This window comes from Zootoca vivipara, chromosome 13 (genome assembly GCF_963506605.1).
Source record: "Zootoca vivipara chromosome 13, rZooViv1.1, whole genome shotgun sequence".
Classification (NCBI taxonomy): Eukaryota; Metazoa; Chordata; class Lepidosauria; order Squamata; family Lacertidae; genus Zootoca; species Zootoca vivipara.
The window spans coordinates 17,587,907-17,612,947 of NC_083288.1; the positions used below are offsets into that span (position 1 = coordinate 17,587,907).

The following is a 25,041-nucleotide window of genomic DNA, read 5'->3' on the forward strand; positions in this document are numbered from 1 at the left end:
ACGAACTCGTCCGCTTCCTCCCGGCCTGGCGCTGGGAGTTGCCCGGCGCGCACCAGCTGATCGCGGCCCCTCCTATCAGGCCGGGCCCGGGGAAAGGAGCGGGGAGGCAGCCCTGCCCATAGCGGCGGGGCGAGCGAGCCATGTCAGAGTTCCAGATTTCGGTGGAAGAGCTCAACGACCTGCTGGCCAACGGCAGCGGCTGCTACAGCCTCCCCAGCGCGCACAGCAACGAGGTGGCGCCCCGGATCCACGTGGGCAACGCGTGAGTTTCTCCCCCAAACCTCAACCCCCACCCCCACCCCGCCAGCGCCGTCCCCTCCCCGGTTGGGGTGGGGTGGCTGTCTGTAGGCCTGGGAAAGATGAAAACTGGGGCGAGGGGGGGGGTCAGGTTGAGGACGGCGTGGTGGGCTGGAAAACGGGGAGGACGCTGGTGGTGGGGGTGGGATGCAAGGGGGGCAGAGAATTAGGGAGTGGAAGGTCCCTAATTCCAGTAACACAGCAAGGGACCTCCACCCCCCTCCTCCGCGTGGTATTTATTACAGTTGACAGGTTTTGTTACCGTCATCGTGCCTATAGTGTTGAACCTCTTCTTAGGGCTGTGGGGCCGCTAAGTGTTCATTGCCCTCTGGGTTGGAGCTGCTGCTGCTCCTATGTTAAAGTTTGGGGGACTGAAGGCAAGTGATTGCCGCTTGTCCAAATGCCTGCAGGTGATTGGAACCCAGGCCCCTGCCAAACCGATGGAGGGCAAAGGAAACGCGAGAGACTCCGGGACGCTAAATTTGCTGCGTACAAATATATGAAGCTGATTTGATATGCTCTTGGTCTTACCTGCACCCATATTGTCTACTCTGGCTGGCAGCAGCTCTCCAGGGTCTCAGGTTCAGCCTTTTCCAACTCCCGTAACCCTTCAGATATACTCGAAATGCCAGGGGTCGAAGATTGGACCTTCTGTTCAACCCAAGGGGGCAGCTCCCCCCTGCCATCGAGTAAATAAACAAAAATACTGAACCCATCGCATCACAGATAGCTTGACTCTGGCCCATCCGCCCCCCCCCCCAACATAAATCCTGAACCCCTGACATAAATCCTGGCTACGCCAATGTGTTCAACCCTGAGGTTTGGTCATGTCATGTTGAGAGAAATGCATTCTGTGGGTGTCTACACACCATACATTTAAAGCACCCCTGCCAAGAATCCTGGGAACTATAGCTCCTCCCTCATAGAGCCATAATTCCCAGTATACTTAAGAAACAATAATCCCCAGTATTCTTGGGGGGAGGCCCTGTACTTTTAAGTGGTGGGTAAAACCAAGTCCACAATCTGCCAAATAAAAACAGGTATACTTCCGTTTCATGAGAGAAGAGGGAGGGAGAGATCTTTGGGAAAGGCTGAGTGCAAGTAATCAAACTTCAGTGATAGTTTTGGCGGACTTGCCGATCAGAAGGCCAGCGGTTCGAATCTCCGCGACGGGGTGAGCTCCCGTTGCTCGGTCCCAGCTCCTGCTCACCTAGCAGTTCGAAAGCACATCAAAGTGCAAGTAGATAAATAGGTAAACGGAAGGTAAACGGCGTTTCCGTGCGCTGCTCTGGTTTGCCAGGTGGCTTATTCATACTGGCCACATGACCCGGAAGCTGTACACCTGCTCCCTCGGCCAGTAAAGCAAAGTGAGCGCCGCAACCCCAGAGTCATCCATCCATCCTTTACCTTTAAACCATTTTGATATCTTGTTCTAGGAAGTTAAACTCTGTTGCACTAGCGGCTGCCTCCACATGTCCTTAGGACTTAGCACTGGGATGTTTCTACAAGTGATGTTTCAAAAACCCTGACTTTTGCCTTCCTCGTATCTGTAAATTGTATGAGAAAGCTTTGTTGGCTGGCGTGTACCTTGGCTTCTGTCAGGGCTTTGCAACCTGCTCTTTGCTCTTATCTTTTGGAAGATGGTAAGGATTTGCAGGTCCTATTAAACACTTTTAATAGGGTAGGAATTGGCCCCAGTCTTTCTGTGCACATATCTGGAGAGGAAACTTTAGGCCATCTGTCTGTTTTGAGAGACAATGAAGTATGCCTTTCAGGGGGTGAAACCAAACTGCTGGAGAATCACAGCGCCTGCTGTGGCTGCAGAGACTGGTAAGATATAACTATTACAGAATCGTAGAGTTGGGAGGTATCCTGAAGATCATCTAGTTCAACCTCCTGCAATGTAGAAAAATGCAGCTGTCCCATACAGGAATCGAACCTGCAGCCTTGGTGTTATCAGCAGCATGCTGTAACCAACTGAGCTATGCTGCCTCCCAACCTCTCAAGTCAAGTCAATAACTCAGCTGTAATTGGACTTCAATTTATATCATCCTTAGCCATTGCCAATGATGGCTGGGGCTGATGGGAGTTGGTTTCTCGTTTCTGCCCTAAAATAAGCCCCCTCCTTTTTTTTAAGGGACCCAGGGTGGTGCTGTGGGTTAAACCACAGAGTCTAGGGCTTGCTGATCAGAAGGTCGGCGCTTCGAATCCCTGCAACGGGGTGAGCTCCCGTTGCTCAGTCCCAGCTCCTGCCAACCTAGCAGTTCAAAAACACATTAATAATAATAATAATAATAATAATAATAATAATAATAATAATTTATTTATACCCCGCCCATCTGGCCGGGTTCCCCCAGCCACTGGGCGGCTTCCAACAAAACACCAAAATACAGAAATCCATCAAACATTAAAAGCTTCCCTAAACATCAAAAGTGCAAGTAGATAAATAGGGACCACTCCGGCGGGAAGGTAAACGGCGTTTCCGTGCACTGCTCTGGTTCGCCAGAAGCAGCTTTGTCATGCTGGCCACATGACCCGGAAGCTGTCTGCGGACAAACGCCGGCTCCCTCGGCCTATAGAGCGAGATGAGCGCCGCAACCCCAGAGTCGGACATGACTGGACCTGATGGTCAGGGGCCCCTTTACCTTTACTTTTACCTTAAGCCCCCCTTTTACCCTCTTCCAGCACCATCTTCCTTCCTTGCGGCCTGGTTTTTCCGGAAAGCAAGTAGGTCTGGGTGTGTCGCCTTCTTACGTAGTTGGAAACACACGAGCTTATATGCAAGGCACGGCCATAAAATTAGGCTGCCCAGCTCAGTATTTTCTCTTACTGGCCGGGGCCACATCCAAATGACCTCTGATTTATTTGTGGGAACGTTAGCTGGCGTTGCGTCAAGCAAGTATGTTTCCCCTCTCATTATTTGTAAAAGGTCCAATCCTTTGGGAAAGTGGGTTTGCTGTGCAAGGGCCTCCCATTCCCCCCTAACTGCACAGCCCAAATTTGCTGGCATCTGACTGAATCCCGCTCAAAAACAGTGACACTCTGAAAGTGCTCTGGCAGTGGCTGGATACCTGAAGAGAAGCCCCTCGCTGTTCATCCTTCCTTCTTGGAATTTTAAAAATTTGGGACGGTGTTTAAAACCTGCTGCATTTGTGCACTCCAAGTGCTGAGCTTTGGCGTTTTCCCATAAAGTCACCTGTAATACCCAAACAGCATTGTGGCATTTTCTAGGCCAGCTGGCTTACAGTAGCAAGAAGGCAGGTATTTGCAATCCGGAGTCTGAAAATGACTCATGGTTTCCCTCGTTGTAAGTTTAGCAGACCTTCCAGGTCGTGTCACTATTTTCCAGGGACAGCCCCAGATTTACAAAACCAGGTTTCTGATTTGCTCCCGGAATGTCCCGATTTTCCTTAGGACATCCCTATTTCCATCAGAGAAATGTCAGAGGGTATGGAGTTATGCGACACCCCCCCCCCCGAACCAAGGAGATACAACCTTTAGAAGGCAGCCTTGTATAAGGAAGTTTTTTTTTAATGTTTCATTTTTTAATTTCACTTTTATGTAGGTTGGAAGCCGCCCATAGTGGCTGGGGCAACCCAGTCAGATGGGTGGGCTATAAATCAGGGGTCAGCAAACTTTTTCACCAGGGGGCCGGCCGGTCCACTATCCCTCAGACCTTGTGGGGGGGGGGGCAGACTATATTTTGGAAAAAAAATATGAACAAATTCCTATGCCCCACAAATAACCCAGAGATGCATTTAAAATAAAAGGACACATTCTACTTATGTAAAAACACCAGGCAGGCCCCACAAATAACCCAGAGATGCATTTAAAATAAAAGGACACATTCTACTCATGTAAAAACATGCTGATTCCCGGACCGTCCGCGGGCCGGATTTAGAAGGCGATTGGGCCGCATCCGGCCCCCGGCCCTTAGTTTGGGGACCCCTGCTATAAATCATCATTATTAATACAGTACTATTATTATTGAATAGGATGTCCCTATTTCCATTGGAGAAATGTTGGAGGGTATGAGTTAAGGCCTGGATCCATCCATACGGCGGGATGAAAAATCCTGAAGCGACAACATGGAATGTACTTCTTCATATCGCAAAGGGATTTGAATGCTCGCCTACATTGCAATGTAAAAAGTTCCCTGACAGCAGAAGGATGACCGAGCAAAGCAAAGTTCAAGTCAGCCTTTTATCGGCACTGCTGATTTTCTTCTCGTAATACGTTTCTTAAACCAAACAAAAACTTATTACAAGAAGAAAATCAGCAGAGCCGATAAGAGGCTGACTTGAACTTTGCTTTGCTCGGTCATCCTTCTGCTGTCAGGGAACTTTTTACATTGCAGGGGATTGCGTTTCAAAATGGCTGCCCCCCTGCTCATTCCGTCACCTCACAGCTTTCCCGCCTCGTTCCACTGCAGGCGTAGGCCTTAGTTTAGCCCTCCATTTTTAGTACTTGCTGGGGTGCCCTGTGAGTGGCGCCCTGGATCACCTTTTTGAAAAGGCCATGTGTAGCCCTATTCCAGTTCGACCAGAGGCAAACGTCGTAGAATCGTAGATTTGTGGGGTTGGAAGGGACCCTGAGGAATCTCAACTAAAGAACCGCCAAACATTGAGCGGACCTTTTGGACTGAGCTGCTGAAGTTCGTAGGCCGCAGCTTTAGCCAGATCAAATCTAACCCAGCTCCAGGTCTGCCATGCAGAAATGTCAGGCAATATTTATATGAACACAGGAAATATGTTTTGGGCTGGGAGATATATCAATATATTGTCCAAAACCGGTTTGAAGTCCATATTGCGATATGGGATTCATAATTTTTGATCTGGCAATATATCGCGAATCATGGTGTGTGTGTGTGTGTGTGTGTGTGTGTGTGCGTGCACGCACTATGCAAAAATCACAATGCGGGGAAAACTGTGAAGCCAGCCAATGCCTCTACACAGTTCCATCCTTATGTCAGACATCGGACTCAGCTTACATCGGCAAAGAAATATATGCATTATAACACTGCGACAGCGGGTGGCGCTGTGGAGTTCCGTTTTTGCCAACCCGATTTCTCGTACGTTTCCAACACATTTAGCTGAAATGCTTCTTGGATGCGTCTAGATCCAGCCATTGCAATATATCAGTATATAGTGTCCTTGGTCGTTTCAGTGGAAGAGTCCTTTATGTGAATCGGGATATTAATCTGGGATTAATCTGTGACTGGGAGCGGCTGCTGAGACCATATAACACCGGTCCTGAAAGACCAACATTGGCTCCCAGTACGTTTCCGAGCACAAGTGTTGGTGCTGACCTTTAAAGCCCTAAACGGCCTTGACTATACCTGAAGGAGCGTCTCCACCCCCATCACTCAGCCCGGACACTGAGGTGCAGCTCCGAGGGCCTTCTGGCGGTTCCCTCACTGCGAGAAGTGAGGTTACAGGGAACCAGGCAGAGGGCCTTCTCGGTGGTGGCGCCCGCCCTGTGGAATGCCCTCCCATCAGATGTCAAAGAGATAAACAACTACCTGGCATTTAGAAGACATCTGAAGGCAACCCTGTTTAGGGAAGTTTTTAATGTGTGACATTTTAATGTATTTTAATGTTTCTTGGAAGCCGCCCAGAGTGGTTGGGGAAACCCAGCCGGATGAGCGGGGTACAAATAATAAATTATTATTATTATTATTATTATTATTATTATTATTATTATTATTATTATTATTCCTGTCTGTGAGCACATAGGGTGTGAGGCCCTCCAGATTGGGGTTCATGAAAGCTGGAGTCAAACAATATTTTGGGGTCACACTCTCCCCACCCCTAGCAAAGACCCAGAGGTCATAATGGCTGCGCAGGGTCTTACTTATGTGTGCAGTGTTGGAAGCCGTAGGCAGATACTTTTAAGTTCACGTGCTCTTAAATCCTGGTACCCTCAGGGCATAATTGCAACTTATGGGTTTACATGGCGCTTTTAATTTCCAAAGCACTTTGAAATGTTTTGTGTCTTTCCAACAATAACCCTACACCATGCCTAGCCGTGGTTTGCATACCGCTAACTGTAGTTAATAACTCAAACCCTAGTTTGAGCATGGAAATGTACAGGCAAACCATTTTTAGACTACTGTACTTGCTTGTTTTCCCTGGTCATCTTGATCACTTTTCCAGTTTCTTGATGCATCAGCCTCGAGGCGGATCAACAGCCCCTTTGGTTTGTTGAGTCTGACAACATGCAAAACACGATTGGCATCCTTGTTCCTCATCTTCCAGGCCTTTGGCTAATTAAGCAATCTATGGCATTTTAAACTGGAGGGAGGTGTGGTTTTTGTTTGTTATGGTGGTATGCATTTTTGTGTTTTTATATTGTAAACTGCTATGTGATCCTTAGATGAAGGGCAGTACAGTCGTACCTCGGAACTCGTATGCCTTGTTACGTGTAAGTTTCGGCCCCTGAACGATCAAAAACCGGAAGTGATAGTTCCGGTTTTCGGACGTTCTTTGGAACCCGAACATCCGACGTGAGCTCCGCAGCTTCCGATTGGCTGCAGCAGCTTCCTGCAGCCAATCAGAAGCTGCGCCTTACTTTCCGAACGTTTTGGAAGTTGAGCGGACTTCCGGAACGGATTCTGTTCGACTTCCAAGGTACCACTGTGTAGAAATTTAATAAATAAAAAGAATGATGATAACAACAACAACACCAACAACACACATGCTGTGGTTTGCAAGCTCACTCCAGACCATGGTTTCTGATTATGGTTTGCTGGTAAGTTGAAAACCATGGTTTGTCAAGTCAAACATTGCTCCAAACTATGGTTAACTATTCTTTGGCATGATGTCTGTGAGTTAGATTTACATTTGAGGTGACCGTGTTGATTTTCCTAAGCTCACACACACAGTGAGTACTTGGCAGAGGAGGGAACTTGAACCCAAGCCTTTCAGCACAGTGGTGGACCACTGTCTCTCAGTTCAGAAAAAGAGAGAATTTGATGAAATACATTGGTGATTCTCAGTAGTGCAGATCCAGTTTCCTCTATGTATTTGAAATCAGGAAGAAATGTTTGTTGTTGTTTTTTAAGTCATTGAAGAAGATGTTTGAAGAAGACATTGATTGGTACAAATGCTGACGAGGTCATTGATACAGGAGTGCTAACTAAGCAGGGCACCAATGAACTCTGTGCATTTTAATACAAGTCGAAGTAAAAGGTCAGACTGCTCTGAACTAGAAATTCAGGATGCAGAAATGCAGCGTCTGCAAAAAGAAAAAGGAAAGAAAAAAATAGGTAAACGGTCCAGGGAAGACGGGAGCAAGGAGTGTTAATTAAAACCTGAAGGTTAGATGAAGGTGTAATTGAGGGTGCCTCAACACTTTTGCTCCTACATATGTTCCTAAGGAACAACCCAAAGGCTCTTCTCAGACCCTTTTGTTTTTGTGCAATAGATGCACTTCTGCCACATTGACGAAAACCTCCCAGATGTATTTTGTATAGTTAAGTTTTTACCTCTATCTTCAGTACATTTTCTTTCCTTTTATTGCTATGGCTAGTGGCTGATGCAAATAAGAATTCTCCTGATTCTGATCCTTGTTCCTGCAGTACCCAAGTTCTTTTCTTTTGCAGGGACCTTGCAATTTCCCGGCATGCTTGGAGAAGGCAGTGCTGTTCGCCTTCTCCTGCTGCTGGTAGCACACCCATTGCTACCTGGGGTGTGGTGAGGATGCCATGGACCACCACTAAGCCATAGTGTCTTTTTTAAAGGGAAAAATAAATATAAGACATGTCTTATAATATGAGAAACACGGTATACGGACCTTTGTCGGCAAGGTGATGTCTCTGCTTTTTAAGATGCTGTCTAGGTTTGTCATTGCTTTTCTCCCAAGAAGCAGGCGTCTTTTAATTTCGTGACTGCTGTCACCATCTGCAGTGATCAAGGAGCCCAAGAAAGTAAAATCTCTCACTGCCTCCATTTCTTCCCCTTCTATTTGCCAGGAGGTGATGGGACCAGTGGCCATTATCTTGGTTTTTTTGATGTTGAGCTTCAGACCATATTTTGCGCTCTCCTCTTTCACCCTCATTAAAAGGTTCTTTAATTCCTCCTCGCTGAGCTGAGCTAGTATATTCCAAAAAGAAAAAGAGAAAAAAAAGGAATGGAATGGAATGGAACACAACTACGGGAGTAGTGTATCCCTGGTGTGTAGGTGTGGATGAAAGTGGTGATGGTGTGTGTGTGTGTGTGTGTGTGTGTGTGTGTGTGTGTGAAAAAGTAAAGTTAACATCAAAGGCAGGAGTCCCTGTTGCAACTCGGGTCCATCTTCATGTACAATGTGGATTTCTTTAGTTTTTTTATCGTTGAAAAGAGCTAGAACGCTTCCTGGAAGCCAGTGAAGAATGGGACTTGCAAATTCAGTGGGGTGCTTGGCTCGACCCGAGAAGGCAGTTTAAGTAGATGGACCTTTGCTGCAACCTGAGAACTCTGGGGCGAATTTTCCGGTGGGAATTCAGACACACCTAAGCTGCGTCTCTGACCTGCAATATTAACAACAGGATGGTATTGTGGAGCTGCGGTAAGATGCTCTTTCATCACAAACCCTCCAACTTGCAGCGCTCCTGCATTATCACAGCTTCTGCTAAGCCTGTGGCTGGATCTAGACACATTTTTTTAAAAAAGCATTTCAGGGAAATGTGTTGTAAAGCTCATCGATAATAGGAATTCATGTTGCCGAAGGATCAAACTCTACAGCTCCATCTGATGTCACAGTGTTATAATGCATTGAAAAAAAAATACTAATGTAGCTGAGTCCTGCAGTAGAGGTTTAATACCACAGTACATTGCAGGGCTGCTATAAACTACACAATGGTGTTTTACACCTGGGAGATAGCACAGTCATAGAATCATAGAGTTGGAAGATACCACAAGGGCCATCCAGTCCAACCCCCTGCCAAGCAGGAAACACCATCAAAGCATTCTTGACATATGGCTGTCAAGCCTCCGCTTAAAGACCTCCAAAGAAGGAGACTCCACCACACTTCTTGGCAGCAAATTCCACTGTCGAACAGCTCTTACTGTCAGGAAGTTCTTCCTAATGTTTAGGTGGAATCTTCTTTCTTGTAGCTTGAATCCATTGCTCCGTGTCCGCTTCTCTGGAGCAGCAGAAAACAACCTTTCTCCCTCCTCAGTATCCTTCTTGAACTGTGGTGCCCGGTCAGTAGAGCATGAGGCTCTCAATCTCAGGGTTGTGGGTTCGAGCCCCACGTTGGGAGAAAGATCCCGGCATTGCAGGGGGCTGGACTAGCTGACCCTTGTGGTCCCTTCCAACTCTATGAATTCTATGATTCTATGTGAATGCAAGCTTTTCGGGGGCAGGGTTGACCAATGCTTCTTTTTGAAGACTACAGGGTCTACAAATTTTGCTTTGGATTTTTGCCGTTGCAATCATGGCCTATCCTAAATATGATTCTACCTCCTGGGTTCCTGCCCGTGCTGGTGTTTGGCATTCTTTATCTGCCACTAAAGAAGATGGATTAGTTGAAACTCATCTGGCCGCAGATAATTGGCTTTGGGGAAATATTTGTTTCATGCAACTGCACATGTTATTTTATTTTAATTGATTTTTATATCCAGTTTGTTCAGGGCCTTTGCATATGAAGATGAATCTATTGGCCACTGGGCTCTGATCAATTTTTTAAAAAATTGTTTCAAAGTTTTGTTTATGTAATAGATTTCTATAATTCATGGGCTACCTTGGCTTTTTGTGTGAGTTCACAATGTATTGGTTGAGGAACATAGTCTCCTCTGCCACAGATCTGAATTTTCTACTCTGTGGCAAATCTTCTGTCCCTTAAGCCAGTCTTTTTATACCAAGAGCTTTCTGACATTTCTCTCACTGGTGACAAGCAGTCTCTCTCTTTGCTAGTGTAATATTCTGCAGAGGGTAATGTTGATCCGGCGGCTGGAGTAATATTACAAGACTTGCTAGGACGAGCTCCAGATTTAGAGCAGGCAGGAGTTTATGGCCCTCTTTGGGGATTGCTGCAAGAAAGGTCTCTTCTCTCCCCCCCCCCTTTCCCCCTGCTTCTCCAGAACTGTTGCTTTCAGCACAAAAAGTCTGTGTTGTCCTCTAAGGCAGTGCTCCTCAACCTTGGGCCTTCAGCTGTTTTGGGACTACAACTCCCATCATCCCCAGCCACTGGTCCTGCTAGCTCAGTATGATGGGAGTTGTAGTCCCAAAGCAGCTGGAGGCCCAAGGTTGAGGAACACTGCTCTAAGGGGTTTGTGGATCAAGAGACCTTTTAGACAGGCCAATGGCTCAGTTCAAACGGTTGGCCTTCAGGCATTATTAAATGTAAGTTCTGGAGGCTACATCAGGGGGGTTATGCGATTATCCTCTCCCCCCAGCATTGCCATATACAGAGGAAGGGACTACACAGGCAACTGTAGAATCTGTGACCCCCGATTGTTCTGGGTTCCAGAATACATGCCCGCAAGAGGTTAACCATAGTTTCCCGTTTTCATCTGAACTGAGAAACAATGGTTAGCGGCTTTTGAACATCGGAGAACATTAAATCCTTGTTTGAACTGGGTTTAATAAATCGGGTCGTTCAGAAGCCGGCAACCGTGGTTTACCAGTTTCGAACAAAACAAGGAGCAGTGGCGAATTCCCACTTCAGAAACAGCTCTCGCAAAGGGAGAGCGTAGCGGCTCCGCGTACGAGCAAAAAGCTTGCGTGTCTCTCAACTTTTTAACTTGGTCATTTGAACTCATCTCTCTGTGTGGCAGGTCGGGGTAGACAAGCGTGTGCCTTCAAGGTTGTGCTGACCATCACGTTCTTCTGTTCCGCCCCCTCCTCCCTCCCCCAAAGACAAGCCCCCCACCCCAGTCTATAACGCTGCCTCATCACTTTTGGAGCAAATTGTTCCCATCAATGCAGCAGTTTCAAGAGGAAAGGACACTTGATGTTGGTGCTGTTCATTTTTGTTTTTTGTTGCCGTGTTCCAGATTTTGCTCTCCTGTCGGCACTGGCAGTTTTGTCCCTTGGTGTCGCTGTTCAGAGGTTTTATTTATTTGTGGGGAAGGGATTTGAGGAATAGGGAGGAGCACCTGCCCTGCAGAGAGGTTAAGACGCTGGAGGACCAACGGATCGAAAGATTGGTCATTCAGCCCTGCGATCGGGCACAATTTGGGTTCCTCATCCCTGGTATAGCGTTATATCTGAAAAAGGTCACTAACGGGCGTAGGAAGATAGGGGCGGTGGGGGCGGGCCGCCCCGAGCGGTGGGCTCCAAGGGGCTCCATCACGGGCGCCCGCCCCAGAACGTGTGCCCCTCCCCTCCGGGAGGCACACCCTGGCCCCAGAACAGGCGTCAGCCCCGCCCCCAGTGCCGGAGCATGAAGCTCTGCCACTGGTCACTAAATGCCTTGGGGAAGCGACATAGCTCAGTGGCAGAGCACCTGCTTTGCATTCAGAACACGGGTCAGCAAACTTTTTCAGCAGGGGGCCAGTCCACTGTCCCTCGGGCCTTGTGGGGGGCCGGACTATATTTTGGAAGAAAAATATTAACGAATTCCTATGCCCCACAAATAACCCAGAGATGCATTTTAAATACAGTCATACCTCGGTTTAAGTACGCCTCGGTTTGAGTATTTTCAGTTTAAGTAGTCCGCGGACCTGTCTGGAACTGATTAATCCACTTTCCATTACTTTCAATGGGAAAGTTCGCTTCAGGTTAAGTTCGCTTCAGGTTAAGTACAGACTTCTGGAACCAATTGTGTTTGTAAACTGAGGTACCACTGCAAAAGGATACATTCTACTTGTGCAAAAACATGCTGGTTCCCGGACTGTCCACGGGCCGGATTTAGAAGGCGATTGGGCCGGATCCGGTCTCCAGGCCTTAGTTTGGGAACCCCTGATTCAGAAGGTCCTGGGCTCAATTCCCGGCATCTCCAGGTAGGGCGGGGAAAGATCCTGGTCCCAAATCCTGGAGAGCCTCTGGACAACACTGAGCTGGATGGAACAATGTTCTGGCTATGCATAAGGCAGCTCGCTTTGCTTAAATGCCACAACTGAGCGTACGGTTCCCTGCTCAAAATGATGGGAGAGGACAATAAAATCGAACCACACACAGTGTGTGTGAACAAGCACCGCTTTATTCTTGCCTGGGGTAAAAGAGTTATTGACACCCCATCCAGCAGTTGGCCAATCCTTGAAACAACTTCCTTTTGGGGGGGGGGGTATATAATTTGTATTAAGTTTTCTGTTTTACAATTTAAGATACAGTACTCATTTCACATCCTTAAAATATCAATACTTCTATTCTTCTCTTCCCATAGCTCATTTTACATATCATAGATTCCTGCATATTTTACAAAAATACTTTAAAAAAACAAACAAACCCTAAAACCTTTTTGTTGGGGATAACTCAGGTGGAAATTCCCAGGTGTCAGAAAAGGTTATTTATGTATGCCACTACTGTAGCTCATAGCCCCGACTAAAGAATATTGGCAACTTAAACTGATAGAACATGTGCAACTTGCGGACCTAACATATATATAGATAAGAGAACAAGAAGAGCGTACGTTTAAAGAAGATTGGGAAATGCTTATTTGAATATATGGAGGGCAATTGTGTTTGTTTGAAAACGCTGGCAGCATTAAGATAAATTCAACAGTGTAAATAGGTTTTGATGGATGTAGTGATGGAATACCGAATGGTTAGTTTGTATGAAATATGCAGGTATTTATGTTGTGCAAAATGAACCATGGGAAGAGAGGAAGGGAAGTCATTGATATTCTAAGGTTCTTTAAGTGAATATTCTAAAACGTAAAACAGACAATGTAATAAAAATTACACGCACACACACACACACACACACACACACGGCATAACTCAATCTTCCCGTTACAGGTTCATAGCCAAGAATGTTATGCGCCTGCAACGCCTGGGCATCACCCACATCCTGAACGCGGCAGAAGGCAAGTCTTTCATGCATGTGAACACCAACGCCGAGTTCTACGAAGGCACAGGCATCACCTATCATGGCATCAAGGCCAACGACACGCAGGAGTTCAACCTCAGCCGCTACTTTGAGGAAGCCGCCGATTTCATCGAGAAGGCGTTGGCACAGAAAGATGGTGAGAGGCGCCTGTCACAGCTGCGAGAACCCGTTCCTCTGCTATGGGAATGGACTGCTTGTCCTGCTGAACTGCATTCTGCTGCGCTCTGCGGGCCAAGCTACACCATGGCCCTCCCTTGCTATTTCCCTGTCCACTGTTTACAAATGCATTTGGTTGCTCTTTGCGTTGCACGGTAGCCTTGAGTGCAAAGGAGGAGGGCAGACTGGAGAGTCCGAACCAGCCTTTCCAATCTGGTGTCCTGCTTGCTCCATCAGGGAGTTGTAGTCTAAAAACAGCAGGAGGACACCAGTTGAGGAGCAGCTGGTCTGGACCAGTGGCCTCTTAGTCCCTTGTCAGCCTGGATTTTTGTGATCCTTCTCATCTCCAGGACGTGTGTGTGTTTGTGTGGAATTTTAAGGGGGCATGAATGTAAGGGAATCAGCGGCAGCGTGGGAAGATCAGCAGGAGAAACATGTCAAGTATACCCCATTATTCTCACCGAGAGTACAGCTTTTGTCTGGTGACTGAGGATCGCTTTCAGATTGATGGCGGATTCTGTGCTTTTTTTATATTTGAGCTGGGTTGTGCGGGAGGGAGCAGCAAGGCTTCTTCTGAATGCCAATTGCTGGAAACCTCAGGAGGGGAGACAACTCTTCTGCTCAAATCCTGCTTCAAGGCTTCCCATATAAGCATCTGGCTGGCGACTGTAAGAACACAACGCTGGACTCGGCGGGCCATTGGCTGCTTCATAATAATAATAGTAGTAATAATAATAATAATAATAAAATTGTTTATACCCCGCCCATCTGTCTGGGTTTCCCCAGCCACTCTGGCCAGCTCCAAACAGAATACTAAAAACACAATAAAACATCAAACATTAATAATAATAACAACAATTATTATTATTAAAAAGGGTTGTTTAGGGCTGCCTCAAGTTTCTACCCTCTGGTCTGAAATTCCTTGCTAATAATAATAATGATGATACCGGTGGTAATAATAATAATAATAATAATAATAATAATAATAATAATAATAATAAATAATAATAATTCTTATTTATATCCTGCCCATCTGGCTGGGTTTCCCCAGCCACTCTGGCCAGCTCCCAACAGAATATTTTAAACATCAAACATTAAAACCTTCCCTAAACAGGGCTGCCTTCAGATGTCTTCTAAAAGTCAGGTAGTTGTTTATTTCTTTGACATCTGGTGGGAGAGTGTTCCACAGGGCGGGCGCCACTACCAAGAAGGCCCACTTAGGTTCTTACGAAGTGAGGAGTCGGGCCTCGGCTTTCAACTGCTTGTGGTTTGACAGCCTGTTTAAATCGGCTGTTGCTGATTCATTCATATTTTGAATCTGCGGCGCAGCTGTTTTCAAGTCCCCAGGCAGCTCAGTGGGTGCCTCCTCTACATACAGAATTCTTCCAAACTGGCATTGGCATCTGCTAACCTTCGGCATTCCTTTCTCCCTGTTAGGTTTGGGTTAGAAATTTGATTGTGTTCGCATTTTAAAGCGAAACTAACAACCTTTTTGCCTTCTGAAACAATGTGAGAATCTGGAGGGAACCAGGATATTGGGGGGGGGGGGGCGGGACTGGCTGGCTGGCTTGTGGCATAAGCTTTTGTTATCTAGTTTCCACGAAAGATTTATGCCATCATAGTCTTCAAGGGGACACAAGACTCGTAGAATCTCATAATTGTAGAGTTGGAAGGGGCACCAATGGTCATCTAGTCCAACCCCCTCCTTGTGGCTTAACGTGTTCCTATGCGGCCCACATGTGGCTTTGCTCTCGTTCCCTCAAAGGCAAAGCTTCTCAAGCCCTCATTTTGGGGCAATTTCGTAATTGGATCCCACCCGAAAATAGCGACAGCCTGGACAGTTTGTCCTTTCCCCACACCTCGAAGGAGATTTCATTTTCCGAACAAAGAAAGCCAGTTGGACCCTGTGGGCGAGTGAGAGTTCCCTGGAGTGTTGGAATTCTTGTCATTTGTTCTTGCTATTTAAGCATTGCTATTCTGCTCATCCGCAGCGAGAACTCGGAGCAGCTTGCGAAAAAAGAAAATAAAAAGTATAAATAGAAAAGTATAATATGTAAATTCATGAACGTGGCCGAGTGATGCTGCTTTTTTCTTTCTTTCTTTCCTTCCCCAAAGCCAAACAGTCCTAACACATTCTTGTAGTGAGGAAAACCTACCCCAATCTCAGTTCATCATTAAGTCTTATTCCTGTCCTGGAGGTTACACCTCATTTATGAATGTCCCCGTTTAAGACGGCCTAAATCCTGTCTGAATTAATGAAAAGCGTTGGGTTGGGGTGAAGCCTGCTTGGGATCTGTTCTGGAAAAGTCCAGTGTTTTGGACAGATAGGGGTGTAAACTGGGGACACCCTTCCCCTTATTTCTTTGCTGGCTGTTCTGGTCCCAATTGGCCTGCCATCTCTTCTCCCTCTCTTTCCCACACCCTGCCGCAAAGTTCCCAAGGTGCATTTGAGGAAGTGGGTGAAAGAAAGGGCCATAGCTCAGGGGCAGAGCCATGAATTCTTGGCAGCTAGGAATTCCCGCTGTCTGAAAATCCAGGAGAGCTGCTGGCAGCCAGTGTCAGGGAGCCAGCCAGCAATAGATCACACAGATCAGGGGGCAGCAAACCGGTTTTTTTGGAGGGGGCCAGTTCACCGCCCCCCAGACCTAGTGGTAGGCCAGACTCTGTGTGTGTGTGTGTGTGTGTGTGTGTGCGCACGTGCATGCGGCGGAGGGGGCTTCTCTCTCTCCCCCTCTCTCCCCCAGCCCCTCCCCTCCCCCTGGCTACCTCCTCTGCTGCTCTGCCCGGCGGCACCTCTCCTCTTTGGGTCAGCTTTCCCGGGCCCCAGGTGTGGGGCCAGCAGGCATGCCAAGCTCCAGCCCACGGCATGGCCATGGGGAGAGGTCGGCAGGTGGGCGGCGAGGCTTCTTATCAAAGCCCAGCTGCCTTCCTCTGCAGGGCAGGGAGAAGGAGGGAGGAGAGGCTGCCGTTTTCAGGAGGGGGGGGGAATCGCAAAAAAAGGCTCCCGAAAAAAGGGGGGGAAATGGCATTCGCACCGATCCAAGCGGCGATTGCAGAACCGTTCGCGGGCTGGATCCAGAGGGCAATTGGGCCGGATCTGGCCCTCGGACCTTAGTTTGTCTACCGCTGACACAAAGTATGAGTTGCGAACCTAATGAGCACCACAACTCTTCTCGGTAGGTCTTGACCCACCTTCGCACAGTTTCCTAAGTCTCCTTCCCCCCCCCCCCAGGTCCTTCCCAAGCAATCTGAGACTGTTCCTGAGTGGTGCTAACTTCTCCTCCGCCTTTTCCATGCCTCTTCTGGTTCTAGGTGACAAGGGGGGAACAGAGCTTGTTGTAGCAGAAGAAGGAGACACCTTTGCCTCTTCACCAGCCTGGCTCGTCTCTGCCTCTTGGCCTCCCTCATCCCACTCTCCTCAATCTTCTGGGCTTTTCTCTGCCACAGACTCTCCCTTCTCACTAAGCCCTGCTACCTCTCCAGCTTCTGACACCTCCTCTTCACAACCTGCTCCCTCTGACCACTCGTGGCCATCCTACCACCACTCCCCGGGGCTCTGAGCCTTCTTCCCTTGAAGGTTCCTCAGCTGGTTGCGCCCACCATTCCTCTGTGTCCAACCTGCCCACAACAGCCAATGTAGATAGACAGTACTGCACTCGATGGACCCAATGGTAGGACTCGGTGTAAGACAGCTTCCTCTGATACCCTATCAGAATGCTGGGTGGCGGATTGTCACCTCCCTTCAGAATCTCTCTTCTGTCTCTTCCTACCCCATTTGCTTTTCTTTTGCAGCTTGCTAATCTCAGGGTCATGGGTTTGAGCCCCACATTGGGCCAAAAGATTCCTGCGTTGCAGCAGGTGGGACTAGATCAGGCTTCCTCAACCTCGGCCCTCCAGATGTTTTGAGACTACAATTCCCATCATCCCTGACCACTGGCCCTGCTAGCTAGGGATCATGGGAGTTGTAGGCCAAAAACATCTGGAGGGCCGAGGTTGAGGAAGCCTGGAGTAGATGATCCTCGTGGCTCCTTCCAACTCTACAATTCTGTGATTCTGTGCCCCCCCTGGCATCAGGACTCCATTTTACACATACATAAACACACACACTTGCATGTAAGCTTCCATGAGCCCCCAGTTGTCACATATTTCAACTACACCGGCTTTTCGCTTTTCTTCTTCCCCTCTTAGGCCGGGTGTTTGTCCACTGCCGCGAAGGCTACAGCCGCTCGCCGACACTGGTCATCGCTTACCTCATGCTGCGGCAGAACATGGATGTCAAGTGTGCGGTCAGCACTGTCCGGCAGAAGCGGGAGATCGGCCCCAACGATGGCTTCCTTAGGCAGCTGTGCCAGCTCAACGACCGATTGGTGAAGGAAGGCAAGCTGAAGAAGCCGTAACGCCGGCCACCACCGCTTGCCCTCTCTTGCCGGAACTCCCGTTTGTTGCTTTCGGTTGCCAGCTCCAACTGCCAGGCCGCGCGAGGGAGGCAGGGGTCCCCTTCTGGTTTCTCCTGCTGCCCTGGGTGGCGCCAGAGGGCACTGCTGCAATATTGAAACACCCAGCGCCCAGGCGCGCTGGCTTGTCTCTTGTGTCTTTTCTCTCTCTCTTAGTTTGGAATCCGCCCAATATAACGTGTGTGATTTTGTTTGTGCGATTTTGTTTGGAGTTCCTTTTTGCACCACAGCTGTGAAGGCCTTTGATAAAGTCGAGTGTTCACGTTGCCAGATCACTACCGGCGCAGGTGGTCCTCGCTTGCCGCCCTCTTGTTTGCTGTGCCTCCTCCTCCTCCTCCGGGGGTTAAATCTGGAGGGCCTTTTTTTCATTTACGTGTTGAGGGGCCAAGGACTACCCCACCCCCTGGCCCAAACGTGCCGCTTTTATACCTTGCTAACAGCATGTGCCAAAGGGTGGTAACTTAGCAGAGCTAGGTTCCTAGTCCATATGGTCTCTGTGCAGGGTCCACCTGGGCTGTCTTGAAAAGCCCCCCTCAAAGCTGCTGACCTTGGGCAATCAAGCTGGTTAGGTGTTGGGCTCCTGGCTCAAACGCTTGGACCTTGTGAGGTTTTTCAGAGCCAGGAGTCCCACCCGGTTAAGCCCAGCTTGCCATTTGACCCCACTCAGCTTCCACCCATGTTCCGCTGCTTAGCTGTGATGCTATGCACTCTCACTTTTGGGTTGTGTTTTTCTCTCTCATCCAAATGAGGCTGCAGCAAAGAGAGAAATCGGCTCCTAACGGGAGCAAACCCGGAGCGGATGGGAAGCAGGCAGGCACGCAGAGCCAGTTGCCTACACACACACACACACACTCCCCACATTTTTCTTTTAGAGAAGCACCGGCTGCCCCATATCTCTCCCCACCCCCCACCCCGCTCATGCTTGGTCTGACCTTTCGGAGAATTACGAGATGGGGAAGTCGCATTACTGTAAATAGATAGAAACGCACTCTCTGCTAACCATGTAATCTTTTTGTATATTCGCTGTGTTTCATATGAGCATCTGGCTATAGAGAATATATATACAGTATATATAAAATACACTAATATAATATATATAAAATATGCACACAAGCAATGAAGAAAAGCCATTTGAGAACACGCTATTGAGGCAAGTAGCCTTTTGTATATAGATCGTTGATAATAGCTGTACTCACGTTTTTGTGTGTGTCCAAAGCAGATTTACTATGATTATTATTTAAAGGCCAGCGGGGTAGCGGTTTGGGATCCTGTACCCCAGGAATGTGTCGGGTGGCGCACCAGCCGCATGTGGCCACTCAAGTTCCGGGGAGTCGTAGGACAAAGTCGCCAGGTTGTTGCCTAAATGTGTTTGGCGTGAAGGGGTGTGTGTGTGTCAGTGCCTAGCTATACTTAAAAGATGGCGTCTGCTGGTCCGATAAGGCAGTGATGGGGAATCGTGATCTAGCAGGGCCAGTGAGAATGGATGATGGGAATTGTAGTCCTCACAACATCCAAAGGGTCACCCCTGCAACTGGGGATATTGGAAATCAGCTTTTTTTTTTTTGGCCTGGCTTCCTCCAGTGATGGCAATTTTAAAATCCTCAATTGTGGAAGTGAAACGAATGAGGTCAAATAAGCTGATCTGTAAAGATGCACCCTCTCACACTCTCTCTCGGCTTCAAGCATGCACAACCTTGTTTTGAGTGTAGGAATTCTTGTTTCTGTTCGATTTTGGCTACGTACCGTGTAGAAGATGTTTTCTTTCCTTAATTTTTTGAGTAAAAAAATTGGGGGGGTGTCTTCTTTTACATGGGGGGCTATCTTATGCACGGTTTTCAGCATGGCGATCAACAACTTGAAGGGGCGATTGGCCCCCAAAAGCTCAAGAGCTTTGTCAACCCAAAAATATTGATTTCTTAATTTTGGGTTCAGAAAAACAGGAGCCTTCTTATACATGGGAAATAGTGGTATTTGCTCCATGTCATAGAGCTGAGCTGATATTTCACTGGATGGATTTTTCTGAGCTCCATTTTTTTCTTCCCTGCCTTAGAAACAGAGGGCGCTTCCTTTTGTAGGTGTCTGTCAGTGAGTGTTCTTCCCTCCTACAACTGCAATAACCCCAGATCACCACTAGGTTGGGGACATTGCGTAGGATTCAGAAAGGCAGACCACAATTGTGTTTGGGGTGTTGGGAACGGGGTTGGAACCCCTTCAACAGCAGAGCACGTGTCCTGTGTCTAAAAAGGCCCCCAGATCAATCCCCGGCGTCTCCAGGTAGAGCTGAAAAGGACCTCCCCTTTTGAAAGAGCTGCTGCCAGTCAGTGTGGCCAGTACTGAGCTGGGTGGGCCAGAGGTTTGACCATGTTTAAGACAGCTTCCAGTGTTCCCAACCAGCTCTATTGGGATCACTTTCCCCAGTTCATTTCTCTTCCCTTCGGGTGTCGGAACAGGGTAGAGGGAGGTCAAAGGGTTGGGCTTTGACCTCTCGCTGTAGTGAGGTTGGATGAATTTGTGCATTTCAGTTTCTCATTTCCCCAATCCTCCATTCAGTTCATCATGCCAAAAGCCCTCGCCAAAATTCACCAGTATTTTGGTGTGCATTTTCCCACCCCAACACTAATATAATATACGTTTGTTTGGGTGTTATTTTAACCTGCAATGCATATATTCCTATATGCATTTTTCAGCCAGAGAACGGCACTGCAGAACTCCAGAGAGGTGTTGACTGCCGAAACTCCAAATGCCTGGATGTTGGAGGGTATAGCGCTCACCGGGAATGAATGGTTCAGAATTAATGTATTTGGGGAAGGGGCTACTTCAGTGAGAAAAAGTGGAAGGGGCTGAGCGGCCATTGGGCAGTGCCCACCTCGGATGATGGAAAGGGGGGGGGGAATAAGTTACCAGAAGGATGTGTGTTGCCATCTTTTATGTTTGATGTGATTGTTGTCTCTTGTGGGAGGAGAGATGACCCACCTGTGTCCAATAAAGTATTTGTGTGGCATTACACTCCTCTGATGTGTGTCTTTTGTGGGTGTGTAGGGGGACTGCGGGGTTTGCCCGGGACTCCCCTCTCCCCCCAAAAAGGGTGTGTGTGTGAAAAGAGGGACACCCAATTGCATCCCCTCCAACCTTTCTCAGCCGTAAATAAGGACATCCTTCAGAAAGGGCAAGTGGGACAGTCTGGGATCAAATCGGAAACCAGGACAGCTTCTGGGACTGTCCCAGGTAAATCAGAACACTTGGAGGGTTTCTCTTCATCCACTGACTCCAGGGAGGATGCTGTAATAACTTTGACCTCTGAGGCTGGCTCCAAGCTCTCCTTATTTCTCAAATGTCCAGGGATTTTCGATCAATGAGGCCACAGCAAATGCTATGGGTGCCGTCCAGGCCCGGCAGACGATGATTAGCATTGTCTAGAGATTGTAGCCCACTCTTTCTGCAGAGATGGAGAGGTGAAAATGGCGGGATCGCTCTCTGCCCAAATATGCCAGCAAATGCGTGGCAATGTTGGTTGACCCTGCTGCGTGCACACTGCTTCATAGAATCATAAAATTGTAGGGTTGGAAGAAACGCCAAGGGTCTTCCAGTCCAACCCTCTGCAATGCAGGGATCTTGGCTAAAGTATCCATGGCAGAGGGCCATCCAACCTCTGCTTAAAAACCTCCAAGGAAGGAGAGTTCCCAACCTCCAGAGGGAGCCTGTTAAACAGCTCTTACTGTCATCTAAAGGGCTTTTGGGAACGAGTTCCATTTACCCTGTGGAAAAACACGGTATCAGATGCTCGTTGGATGGATGGAATGTGTGCTCTCTTTTGCACTTACCATTTGTTGACGCCAGGTGGTGCCCTGACACCTTTGTTCCAGGCAGGAGGCGCTGCAACTTCCATCTTCAGCCATGCCGCTCGATGGCATTCCTATGCTCCCTTTCCATCCAGGGTTGTAGGAAAAGGGGGGGGGGGTGACAAATTATCAAGGAACAATTCCTGCCCTACTAGGATGGTTCATAAAAAAAAACTTTTTTGAAAATGCCTGCTCCGAAGGTCTTATTTTACTACACTAGGGATTATATAGCTATACAGTGGTACCTCTACTTACGAATAACTCTACTTACAAATGTTTCTACTTACGAATGGAGCTCCATCCGCCATATTGGATGCGGTTTAGGTAGGATTTTTTCTACTTACGAATTTTTAGATAGGGTTGCTTCTACTTACGAATTTTTTCTCCCAATGCATTCCTATGGGATTCGACTTACAATTTTTTTCGACTTACAAATGTGTGTTCGAAACGCATTAAATTTGTAAGTAGAGGTACCACTGTATATGAAATTTCATGCATATCAGTTAATATCTTGACCCTCCTCCACGAAAAGAGCTGTTTACTTGGCCGTTTTCCTATGTTTCAATTTCAGTTCAGTGGAGCAGGGTCAATATATTAACTGATATGCATGAAATTTCAGATATAACTATATAATCCCTAGTGTAGTAAGATAAGACCTTCGGAGCAGGCTTTTTTTTTTTAAGTTTTTTATGAACCACCCTGCTACCCTACCCTCGGCTGGGCTTCCCGGGCCCTGGAAAGTTGGCCTATGTGAAGAAAAGGCCGAGAAGATTAGGCCTTGCCTTGCCTTGCCTTCGCCCCTTGCATGCAGCCGATTTTTCCTTGATTTTACTGTAGTGGTGTTTTTTTTGTTTTGGTAAACCACTTTGCATGTTTTTTTTTTAAAATAAACTTTATTAAATAAACAAACAATAAATATAAATAAAATAGCACAAGCCAAAACACAATCCATCCTGTAGATTTAACTATCTGTCCATAGTCGCCTACTTGTTATCAGAGGCCCACGATCCACATTCCTTTGTTAGAAAATACGAAATAACTTAAAACCATTTTTGCAGGCAAAATAAAAATAAAAATCAATGGGGGGTGACAGTAAATTTTCCGCACTGGGTACCACCTGACCTTCCTACACCTCTGTTTCCATCCTACAGATATGGAGCATGCTGCTCTCTGCATCAAACCCATAAGGTGTGTTTTGCCCCCAAAAGCCAATCAACATAGCAGTTTCATTCCCTTGTAGGGTGTGTGCGTGGCACATGTGTTCAGCATCTTTGCTACAATCCTTGGCTTTCTCGGGAGACGAAATTCTCATTCGGCATGGTGCTTGCGTCTCCTAGCTCGAGGGGGCCTGGGCTGTAGCTCTGTTCAATCCCTGGCACCTCCATCTACAGTTGGGAAAGAACAATGCCTGAGCTTAGAATCATAGAATCGTAGAGTTGGAAGAGACCACAAGGGCCATCCAGTCCAACCCCCTGCTGAGCAGGAAACACCATCAAAGCATTCTTGACATATGCCTCTCAAGCCTCTGCTTAAAGACCTCCAAAGGAGGAGACTCCACCACACTCCTTGGTAGCAAATTCCACTGCCGAACAGCTCTTACTGTCAGGAAGTTCTTTCTAATGTTTAGGTGGAATCTTCTTTCTTGTAGTTTGAATCCATTGCTCCGTGGATGGATTCTAGAAGGCTGATGCCGGTCAGTATATATCTCTGGAAAACACAGCTGTGAGCGGTTTCCCGTTTGCCCCCTGTTTTCTAGGCATGCCTACAAGCAATTTCCCATGATTCCCCTGCTGGGGAAACCTGCTCTTTACAGTTGCATCGGAGCAAACATCCATTTGCAGAAAGCCTGGTTGGTGTTTGCTCCGATTCAGCGGTAAAAAGCGGGTTTTCCCTGGGGGAAGGTGGCAGGACAAGCCGAGGTGTGTGGATCGGCCCCTAGTTGTACCAATGACCTGCCTCTAGAGTAAATTACTGATGTGCTACACTGCCCAACCTACCTCACAGGCTTGTTGTGAGGTTAAAATGGGGAGAGGCAGAAAACCCCGCATGCTGCCGACTTGAGCCCCGTGGATTGAAGCTGGGGTAGAAATCGAAGAACTAATATACCCCCCTCCCACTCCTATTCATGAGGCCGTCGTCTACACATGGGCTGTCCCCCTGTGCGTGCGCAAAGGGCTGCCTCAAACACACAGGCCACAGCCGAATTGCAAAAGTGAATATGGCTCACATTTTAAAATTGGAAGATAGGAAAAACGGGTATTTCAGCAGTGGACTTAAGAGCCAGCAAAGAATCAGCTGTACAAAGCGTTGTAGAATACAAAGGTTTCTGACAGAAGAAGAGGAAGCAGAGAATATAACGTGCAACATTCCTCTGATTATAATTAGGACATCCTAATCATCATCATCAACAACAACAATTTTACTATTTATACCCCACCCATTTGACTGGCTTTCCCTAGCCACTCTAGGCAGCTTCCAACATATATTAGAACCTAATAAAACATTAAACATTTTAAGAACATCCCTATACAGGGCTGCCTTCAGACGGCTCAGGGGCCAGATAACTCTATACCCTCCAACATGTCTCTGATGAAAATAGGGACATCCTAAGGGAAAGCGGGGCATTCTGGGATCAAATCTAAAACCGGGGTGGCTTCTGTAAAATAGGTACACTTTGGAGTGCCTGAGAGAAGGGGCTCAAGAGGCCTACCTGGGATTTCAGGGGGGAATTTCAAAACTGTGGAGCCGCGATGAAGAAGGCTGGCAGGTTCCAGGGACCTTCTCAAAGGACCAGAGAGCAAGCCCCCCTCGCCCCCGATTCCGATCTATGGGCAGTGTTTCTCATGGGTGCAAACAGGTCTTCAGATTACCTGTTGCGCTACCTAGGCTTTTGAGCAACTGCTCACACCTTCACGGGATCAGGTTTCTGGGGGACATTCCAGGTAGTTGCACAGTTATATTTATTATATCATATTATATTTTTTATGCACTACTGTATTTCATACTGTCGAAGATTTATCTGATGAAAATAGGGGTCTGCTGTTTAATAATAATAATAATAATAATAATAATAATAATAATAATAATAATAGCCCATCTGACTGGGTTGTCCCAGGAATTCCATTTAAATTGGCATCCATTTAAAATGCTTTCGCACTGCAGTAGAGTTAATTGAACGACGCTCAAGGGTGCTGCACTGCACTTTCCCATTTCTTTTTTTTAAAAATGCTTCACGGGTGGACTAAGGAATGTATCTAACTTTCCTCTCGCAAATGCCCTGGAGAAAGGAAAACAGACTCTACCCTAACTTACAAGGAAAT

The 25,041-nt window shown here is 47.5% G+C and overlaps 1 protein-coding gene across 1 annotated transcript; it reads left to right on the forward strand.

The window, feature by feature from the left end:
- Nucleotides 1–6: 6 nt before the first annotated feature.
- Nucleotides 7–20,888, forward strand: DUSP3 (dual specificity phosphatase 3). The gene is made up of 3 exons (XM_035135365.2): nucleotides 7–262; nucleotides 13,182–13,408; nucleotides 17,617–20,888. Exons 1-3 carry the CDS (start codon nucleotides 141–143, stop codon nucleotides 17,823–17,825), a joined length of 558 nt encoding a protein of 185 aa, XP_034991256.1. The 5' UTR covers nucleotides 7–140; the 3' UTR covers nucleotides 17,826–20,888.
- Nucleotides 20,889–25,041: the final 4,153 nt, after the last annotated feature.

Coding starts and splice junctions, on each gene's coding strand:
- DUSP3 (XM_035135365.2), top strand. CDS start 141: ATGTCAGAGTTCCAGATTTCGGTGGAAGAGCTCAACGACCTGCTGGCC. Junction 263..13,181: donor CGGATCCACGTGGGCAACGC/GTGAGTTTCTCC, acceptor TTCCCGTTACAG/GTTCATAGCCAAGAATGTTA. Junction 13,409..17,616: donor GGCGTTGGCACAGAAAGATG/GTGAGAGGCGCC, acceptor TTCCCCTCTTAG/GCCGGGTGTTTGTCCACTGC.